This window comes from Haliotis rufescens, unplaced genomic scaffold (assembly GCF_023055435.1).
Source record: "Haliotis rufescens isolate VD_foot unplaced genomic scaffold, xgHalRufe1.0.p SCAF_18, whole genome shotgun sequence".
In the NCBI taxonomy this organism is placed as follows: domain Eukaryota; kingdom Metazoa; phylum Mollusca; class Gastropoda; order Lepetellida; family Haliotidae; genus Haliotis; species Haliotis rufescens.
In genome coordinates this window covers 28,525,526-28,536,017 of record NW_025963868.1, presented here as the reverse complement: position 1 = coordinate 28,536,017, position 10,492 = coordinate 28,525,526, and the positions used below count along the sequence as shown (strand labels likewise).

The following is a 10,492-nucleotide window of genomic DNA, read 5'->3' as shown; positions in this document are numbered from 1 at the left end:
ACATTCAGTCAGCCACACACCTTGTAGAGAGGTCCTGTATATGGGTACAGTGGTCACACAAGTGAACATAGATCCAGATCGACCATGCACCATGTTGAGAGATTCTATAAAATACGATAAAGTGTTAACGACACGGAATTTCATCACCATACATGTATATGGGATAAACGTAGACACAATACTGAGTTAGATGCGTGTTAATCCGCGTTCCTGGTAGTCGTTGTTCCGACTTGGGTGCAAGCTGAAAGTGGCCACATGCCTCGTCATGCTATTGATTCTGCATTTTTCAAGAGACAGGTGAGAGAGAAGGTGGCGTCCTGATTCCTCAGCCTAAGGTAGGTACATTTATCACACAGCATGTTGTACTGTCATCGGCTTAATTCGGAAGCTTGACCTACTGCTTGTATAGCTTATGTTGTCACTTGTTAAATATGTAAGCTGATGACGTCAGTGATAACATGCCATTAATAAACAATGGCCAAAAATAAGTATAAGAAAGTAGTCCATTATCATTAAAATCTTGTACGTTCCTGACAATTCATTCAGTCTTTTTACTGATACATGACGTTAAAACAGGACCCTTATTGGGATCGCTACCTCTGCTCCTAGACAACATAAGGACGCAGTGCTAATTCATCCCTGGTGTCGGATGATAGACATGATATATTGAGGACCGAACGCTCGACAAACACTAAAATGAAAAGTAGATCCTGTTGATAATCTCTGATAAAAATATCCCCTCAATATTGACTTTGTCAGATAGAATTCAACTCCTGTATGTCCCAGGCATGTTTGCATTGAAGGTTTTGTAGTATTATCTGTGGTATAAGAATTCAACTCGTGTATGTCCCAGGCATGTTTGCATTGAAGGTTTTGTAGTATTATCTCGTATAACGTTAACACATTTGTTGTCGGCTCTATTTGCTTGACGCGCCGTGCATATTTCGCGATTCAGAGCAATTGGATTCATGCATAATTCTACCCACCCTGGCCATTGTCCTGATGACACACATGTTCCACACTCCAGCTCGTCAATAGCATAACAACAAAGTGAACGCCTTGCCTGCCACCTTGGCGTTGCGTAGTGCTCATCAGTCGTATTCCTTTACATCGCTTTACTTGACACTGGAAAAGTCAGAGGGCACATACTGCTCAAACTAAGCATCCCCCCCCCCCCCTACCCCACCCCCACCCCCATGTTTCACAGCAGCTAGAGACTTGCTGTTACCACTCCCCTACCCCCACGTTTCACAGCAGCTAGAGACTTGCTGTTTCTCTCCAGTTTCTATCCAATGAGAATACTGAACTATATTATAAGAATACTGAACTATTCAATGAGAATACTGAAGTGAACTGTACATTGAGAATAATACTGAACTATACATTGAGAATACTGAAGTGAACTATACATTGAGAATACTGAAGTGAACTATACATTGAGAATACTGAAGTGAACTATACAATGAGAATACTGAACTATTCCATGAGAATACTGAAGTGAACTGTACATTGAGATTACTGAACTATTCCATGAGAATACTGAAGTAAACTAAACAATGAGAATACTGAACTATACAATGAGAATACTGAACTATCCCATGAGAATACTGAAGTGAACTATACAATGAGAATACTGAACTATTCCATGAGAATACTGAAGTGAACTATACATTGAGAATACTGAAGTAAACTATACAATGAGAATACTGAAGTGAACTGTACATTGAGAATACTGAAGTGAACTATACATTGAGAATAATGAAGTGAACTGTTCATTGAGAATACTGAAGTGAACTGTACATTAAGAATACTGAAGTGAACTATACAATGAGAATACTGAAGTGAACTATACATTGAGAATACTGAACTATACATTCAGAATACTGAACTATACATTGAGGATACTGAACTAAACAATGAGAATACTGAAGTGAACCATACATTGAGAATACTAAAGTAAACTATACATTGAGAATACTGAAGTGAACTGTACATTGAGAATACTGAAGTGAACTATACAATGAGAATACTGAAGTGAACTGTACATTGAGAATACTGAAGTAAACTGTTCATTGAGAATACTGAAGAGAACTGTACATTGAGAATACTGAAGTAAACTGTGCATTGAGAATACTGAAGTGAACTATACATTGAGAATACTGAAGTGAACTATACAATCAGAATACTGAAATATACATTGAGAATACTGAAGTAAACTGTGCATTGAGAATAATGAAGTGAACTATACAATGAGAATACTGAAGTGAACTGTACATTGAGAAAACTGAAGTGAACCATACATTGAGATTACTGAAGTAAACTATACAATGAGAATACTGAAGTGAACTATACATTGAGAATACTGAAGTAAACTATACATTGAGAATACCGAAGTGAACTATACAATGAGAATACTGAAGTGAACTATACAATGAGGATACTGAAGTGAACTGTACATTGAGAATACTGAAGTGAACTATTCATTAAGAATACTGAACTATACATTGAGAATAATGAAGTGAACTATACATTAAGAATACTGAACTATACAATGAGAATACTGAAGTAAACGTTACATTGATAATACTGAAGTGAACTATTCATTAAGAATACTGAACTATACATTGAGAATAATGAAGTGAACTATACATTAAGAATACTGAACTATACATTGAGAATACTGAACTATAGATTTAGAATACTGAAGTGACCATATACATTGAGAATACTGAACTATACATTTAGAATCCTGAACTATACATTGAGAATACTAAAGTAAACTATACATTGAGAATATCGAAGTGAACTGTACATTGAGAATACTGAAGTGAACTATACAATGAGAATACTGAAGTTAACTGTACATTGAAAATACTGAAGTGAACTGTACATTGAGAATAATGAAGTGAACTGTACATTGAGAATACTGAAGTGAACTATACAATGAGAATACTGAAGTGAACTGTACATTGAGAATACTGAAGTGAACTGTACATTGAGAATACTGAAGTAAACTATACATTGAGAATATCGAAGTGAACTGTACATTGAGAATACTGAAGTGAACTATACATTGATAATACTGAAGTGAACTATACAATGAGAATACTGAAGTGAACTGTACATTGAAAATACTGAAGTGAACTGTACATTGAGAATACTGAAGTGAACTGTACATTGAGAATACTGAAGTGAACTATACAATGAGAATACTGAAGTGAACTGTACATTGAGAATACTGAAGTGAACTGTACATTGAGAATACTGAAGTAAACTATACATTGAGAATACTGAAGTGAACTATACATTGAGAATACTGAAGTGAACTATACATTGAGAATACTGAAGTGAACTATACAATGAGAATACTGAAGTGAACTGTACATTGAGAATACTGAAGTGAACTGTACATTGAGAATACTGAAGTGAACTATACAATGATAATACTGAAGTGAACTGTACATTGAGAATACTGAAGTGAACTGTACATTGAGAATACTGAAGTAAACTATACATTGAGAATACTGAAGTGAACTATACATTGAGAATACTGAAGTGAACTATACATTGAGAATACTGAAGTGAACTATACATTGAGAATACCGAAGTGAACTATACATTGAGAATACTGAAGTGAACTGTACATTGAGAATACTGAAGTGAACTGTACATTGAGAATACTCAAGTGAACTATACATTGAGAATACTGAAGTGAACTATACATTGAGAATACTGAAGTGAACTATACAACGAGAATACTGAAGTGAACTATACAATGAGAATACTGAACTATTCCATGAGAATACTGAAGTGAACTAAACAATGAGAATACTGAAGTGAACTATACAATGAGAATACTAAAGGGAACTATACAATGAGAACACTGAAGTGAACTATACAATGAGAATACTGAAGTGAACTATACAATGAGAATACTGAAGTGAACTATACAATGAGAATAATGAACTATTCCATGAGAATACAGAAGTGAACTATTCAATGAGAATACTGAAGTGAACTATACAACGAGAATACTGAAGTGAACTATATAATGAGAATACTGAAGTGAACTATACATTTAGAATACTGAAGTGAACTATACATTGAGAATACTGAAGTGAACTATACAATGAGAATACTGAAGTAAACTGTACATTGAGAATACTGAAGTAAACTATACATTGAGAATACTGAAGTGAACTATACATTGAGAATACTGAAGTGAACTGTACATTCTCTCTTCTCTAACTCCCTCTCTCTATCGATTCCATACCGTCTCATTTATTGAAAACAGTGACGTGTCATCGTCCTTCTAATCAATATCCATTTATCACTGTGAATTCAGACTTCACGTCCGTCCACCGCGGGGATTTAAAACTATATATTAAACCAATTACATACAGGCAGTTAATATCTGAAATGTCTAATAACCAATATTCACTAAACAAGAACACATTAAACGTCCCTTTGATAGTTATTGACAAACCAAAAATACATCAGGAGGAAGCAAGGTACATATATTTTAGCACATGTATATTAATTCCTCGTGTGATTCAGTAACTATTGATCGTCCCAGTTTCTACCTGGCTTCATGAGAATCTTCACCTTTTCTTAACTGCGGCTGTTTATTAATATCTAAATGTTTTAAATAATGCATCAAAATGAACAAACCAAGTTAAGGTCATGTTCGATTGGCTGCCACATATACAATGAGAATACTGAAGTGAACTATACAATGAGAATACTGAAGTGAACTATACAATGAGAATACTGAAGTGAACTATACAATGAGAATACTGAAGTGAACTATACAATGAGAATACTGAACTATTCCATGAGAATACTGAAGTGAACTATACAATGAGAATACTGTAGTGAACTATACAATGAGAATACTAACGTGAACTATACAACGAGAATACTGAACTATTCCATGAGAATACTGAAGTGAACTATTCCATGAGAATACTGAAGTGAACTATACAATGAGAATACTCAACTATTCCATGAGAATACTGAAGTGAACTTTACAATGAGAATACTGAACTATTCCAGGGGAATACTGAAGTGAACTATACAATGAGAATACTGAACTATTCCATGAGAATACTGAAGTGAACTATACAATGAGAATACTGAAGTGAACTATACCATGAGAATACTGAACTATTCCTTGAGAATACTGAAGTGAACTATACAATGAGAATACTGAACTATTCCATGAGAATACAGAAGTGAACTATACAATGAGAATAATGAACTGTACAATAAGAATACTGAAGTGAACTATAGAATGAAAATAATGAACTATTCCATGAGAATACACAAGTGAACTATACAATGAGAATACTGAACTATATTATAAGAATACTGAACTATACAATGAGAATACTGAAGTGCACTATACAATGAGAATACTGAACTATTCCATGAGAATACAGAAGTGAACTATACAATGATTATACTGAACTACACAATGATAATACTGAACTACACAATGATAATACTGAACTACACAATGATAATACTGAACTACACAATGATAATACTGAACTATACATTGAAAATACTGAACTATACAATGATAATATTAAAGTAAACTATTACTTTAGAATACTGAACTATACATTGAGAATACTGAACTATACATTGAGAATACTGAACTATACATTGAGAAAACCGAAGTGAATTGTACTTTGTGAATAATGAACTATACATTAAGAATACTAAACTATTCCATGAGAATACTGAACTATACTTTTCAAAGAGAATACTGAAGTGAACTGAACATTGAGAATACTGAACTGGTCAGGCTCACTGACTTGGTTGATGCATGTAATCGTAATCTCGGACGCGAAATGAAACCCCATTTCACCTCAGCACCTCACTAGTTGACTGGCAAAAGGGTGCTAGGCTGGATACAGCTCATCAGTCATGACCGGACTTGATCAGCCGTCATATAGCTGGAATTTTGCTGATTGAATGAGTTTTGAGGGAGACGTGGGAGGGAGGGAGGGGTGTCTTGTGGTATGAGGGAGACGTGGGAGGAAGGGAGGGGTGTCTTGTGGTATGAGGGAGACGTGGGAGGAAAGGGGGGGGTGTCTTGTAGTTTGAGGGAGACGTGGGAGGAAGGGAGGAGTGTCTTGTAGTTTGAGGGAGACATGGGAGGAAGGGAGGAGTGTCTTGTGGTTTGAGGGAGACGTGGGAGGGAGGGAGGAGTATCTTGTGGTATGAGGGAGACGTGGGAGGGAGGGAGGGGTGTCTTGTGGTTTGAGGTAGACGTGGGAGGAAGTGAGGAGCGTCTTGTGGTTCGAGGGAAACGTGGGAGGAAAGGAGGGGTGTCTTGTGGTTTGAGGGAGACGTGGGAGGAAGGGAGGAGTGTCTTGTGGTTTGAGGGAGACGTGGGAGGAAGGGAGGAGTGTCTTGTGGTTTGAGGGAGACGTGGGAGGAAGGGAGGAGTGTCTTGTGGTTTGAGGGAGACGTGGGAGGAAGGGAGGAGTGTCTTGTGGTTTGAGGGAGACATGGGAGGAAGGGAGGAGTGTCTTGTGGTTTGAGGGAGACGTGGGAGGGAGGGAGGAGTATCTTGTGGTATGAGGGAGACGTGGGAGGGAGGGAGGGGTGTCTTGTGGTATGAGGGAGACGTGGGAGGAAGGGAGGGGTGTCTTGTGGTATGAGGGAGACATGGGAGGAAGGGAGGAGTGTCTTGTGGTATGAGGGAGACGTGGGAGGAAGGGAGGGGTGTCTTGTGGTATGAGGGAGACGTGGGAGGGAGGGAGGAGTGTCTTGTGGTATGAGGGAGACGTGGGAGGAAGGGAGGGGTGTCTTGTGGTATGAGGGAGACGTGGGAGGAAGGGAGGGGTGTCTTGTGGTATGAGGGAGACGTGGGAGGGAGGGAGGAGTGTCTTGTGGTATGAGGGAGACGTGGGAGGAAGGGAAGGGTGTCTTGTGGTATGAGGGAGACGTGGGAGGAAGGGAGGAGCGTCTTGTGGTATGAGGGAGACGTGGGAGGAAGGGAGGAGTGTCTTGTGGTATGAGGTAGACGTGGGAGGAAGGGAGGGGTGACTTGTGGTTCGAGGTAGACGTGGGAGGAAGGTAAGAATGTGTCTTGTGATATGAGGTAGACGTGGGAGGAAGGGAAGGGTTTCTTGTGATATGAGGGAGACGTGGGAGGAAGGGAGGAGTGTCTTGTGGTTTGAGGGAGACGTGCTGCTATTTCAAAGTTAGTCTCCTATTGGAATCACAATAAATCTGCTGTTTAGGTTCAAAACATTTTGAGGTTTTGGGTGTGTTGTGATTATGCAGGGACATCGTATCCACTTTCAAGTACCATCATACAATACCTTGGGTTTGATTTACACTGGTCCAGGATATGTGGATCGATTATTCCCCTAACTGGCAGGCGATGTGTTTGTGGTGGGTGCCACCTGTTTGGAAGGCATAGTGATTCAGAAACATCTGCCTTCCGCTGGGCCAGGTATGGGGACCGATCAATATCACTGATCAATTACAGGAACATCAAACTTTGATTAGAACTGTGAGAGATGTAGTCACAGTAACGAGACAAATTCAACCAGAGCTCGTCGGCACCCTAACCGTTGTTGCAGAATGTATCTCTTTTTACTCTTTAACCACTACGCTTCAACCACCGTCCAATTACAGTGATGTATATAGAGGTTATCACGCGAGTGTGTTTGAGGATGGTAAATATCCTGCATTAGGAATAAACATTGTATTTAGCGAGCCTTGGCGAGCTAAATACATAGTGTTTATTCCTAATACAGGATATTTACCATCCCCAAACATACAAGCGTGATAACCTCTTTATCATATAATGTCATTCTTTAATTCTGTGCTTCAAAATCGCTTTCCCTCTCTCACAAACATTACCGAAACATTGCGAGTTTTCCTTGAATGAGCGCATTAATATTTATTACGTCACAGGGTAAGTGATGTGTCAGTCGGACAGTGACGGTAGCCAATATAGTTCCATCTGAAATCTGTTTCTTATACAGTGGCGAAGCAACATATATACGCAAAATAACAATTGTTTTTAATTGCCTTTCGCGGCAATCCATCGGTCTGTCCGCTAGAGTAACTGCCCTTTGTCAAAGGGAAGCTACTCTAACCCTAGTCTATGAGACGTCACGGCCACGGTCAGACGTTGTTAACAGTCAGTCGGTCCTGTCATAACGTTAAGAAGTGTACTCAGATGTACACACAGCGACAAAACGAAACAAGGTAACAATTCAAACATATTTCGGCCAAATCCAACTTTTTTAATTTGTGGAGAAGGTTTCAAGCCGCAGAGGTCTACAAGCACAGATTTGGCTACCGATCCCGCTAAGGTAGGCGTCGTGCCCTCGCAAAATTGTTTCGAAATTTATATCTCCAAAGTTGCCAAAACTTATAAAATGCCTTAGCTACGTCACAGTTAGACACTGATTTTCAGTATATTAGACTGTTCTTTTGATAATGATAGCAATTATCCCTGTAGTTTATCCAGATTCCCGATGGTTAATTCTGACTCGATCGCCGAATGAGAGGGCGACGCCATGTTTGTTTATAAACAGTGAAAGTAGTCCCTACTTGACCTTTGATATTTGCATCTCTATCCGCATATGACTCCAACAGATATCGTTTTTATCCGTTGGCTTTATCCTGCCAAGAAACCAGCCCATGATATGATAAGATTAGTTATCTGTTGTTACTTTGTGTCAGATTTTTGTAGTTGAATCTGTGTATTTGCCAAATCCATTTGAACCGAACCCTATTTTACTCAAGGCTACAAGACATCGCAAGCTGGGGGGTTAACAGAGATCATTATTTATACTTGGTTTGTTTTTTTACGCCGCACTCAGCAATATTCCAGCTATATGATGGCGGTCTGTAAATAATCGAGTCTGGACCAGACAATCCAGTGATTTACATCATGAACATCGATCCACGCCATTGGAATCGATGACATGCATCAACCAAGTCAGCGAGCCACATAATATTGGAGCCATATTCGACCAAACAGAACATGTTATGACAGAGCTTTGTTCTGTTATGAGAATCACAAAAAGTACAACATAATGAAGCATATTACAATAGGGATTTTTTGTGTAAGGGGCAAGTGGTGACGAATGTCGCTACAGTAATCGTGAATTAGTCATTTGCATTCGTCACCACTCGCCCCTTTCCGTAACCTGCAAGAAGACTCGTCCCCCTATCGAAGAAATTTATGTGCGAAAATACGACAAACTTTATCAGAATGCGCGTATGTGATTTCAAAATCTTCGTCAAAGAATCCCTAAGAAATAATTTTTGATTTTACATATGTCTTGCATCTAAAAATATACCAAAGACACAGTTAAATGTGTTCAATCATACTGTATAATACCGCATGTTCAGCTGTGCTTTAACTTGCATCTAAAATATATATAATATATGGGGAAAAATATGTGAACCATTACGCAACGAGTTGACAATTGTTTCAGGTCTGCCCGTTTGCGCTAAGACGGAACCCGGTCGCAAAAATGGCCATGAGAGGGGCACGAATCGCTATTCGGCTTGTCCCGGAATAACACGAGTTGGTCACGAATGAGTCACTTGTTGGTAGATTGTATGCCGTATCATGATCGATGCATCGGCGGTGGACGTACCAAGTACTCAGCCTCGTCGTGAAAGCGGGGTAGTCGTCAACGTTATGTTGCTCAGGTGTAATGACAACTCTCTCACTGTTCGGGCGCCATTGTGTAGCAGGTTCAGGCTTATAGTCGTCCCAGACAAATATTGAAGACGGAGTTTCTTTAAACTTTATGTATTTGCCTGTAACATGAAACGTCAACATGAGAAAAGTGTTGAGTGCTGTCGGCCATCCTACCAGGCTGACAGGTGACAATTGAATGTCCATATTATATATGATATATATAATAATGAGACCGCCTCCGTGGTCTAGTGGTAGAGCGTCCGCCCGGAGAGCGGAAGGTCCGGGGTTCGATGCCCGGCCGCGTCATACAAAAAGACGTTAAAAGATTGTACTTGTTGTTACCCTGTCTGGCGCTCGGCAATAAGGGCTAAAACAAGGACTGGTCGGCTCGAAGTCAGTATACTGTGTCTGAGTGGGGTATTCATGTTAAACTGCGGCATGGTATCTCAGTGTGCTAGCAATATAAATCGGCATCAGTCCGGACTAGAACAAGCAGCAACACACACATACACGTGCATGCACGTCGCTATATAAGTGCAATAATCTTGGACGCGACGTTAAACCCCATTTCACCACACCTATATAATAATGATAGGAGTAAAATAGGCACTATGTATGTATGTATGTATGTATGTATGTATGTATGTATGTATGTACATGTATAAGCACTATAATGAGATAATATGCTGACGTCACACTTAGGGCGCGAAGTCAGTGATCCATAAAATTGTGTTTGGGGTATAATATGTTAATATTAAAATATGAAACATATATACATGTACATATAGTATTATTCCTTTC

General features: G+C 39.1%; 2 protein-coding genes across 2 annotated transcripts in view; one reads left to right on the top strand and one right to left on the bottom strand.

The window, feature by feature from the left end:
* The first annotated feature begins 231 nt into the window (after positions 1-231).
* The window catches only part of LOC124148914, a 65,176-nt gene continuing 54,915 nt past the window's right edge, over positions 232-10,492 (top strand). Inside the window, exon 1 of the mRNA XM_046520179.2 lies at positions 232-335. The gene's annotated coding sequence lies outside the window, so the exon portion shown is untranslated. The remainder of the gene's footprint in view (positions 336-10,492) is intronic.
* LOC125381448 (extensin-like) overlaps positions 5,933-10,492 on the bottom strand; it is a 34,355-nt gene continuing 29,795 nt past the window's right edge. The window contains exon 2 of the mRNA XM_048397993.1: positions 5,933-7,228. Within this exon, the coding sequence (XP_048253950.1) occupies positions 5,933-7,228 (1,296 nt within the window). The remainder of the gene's footprint in view (positions 7,229-10,492) is intronic.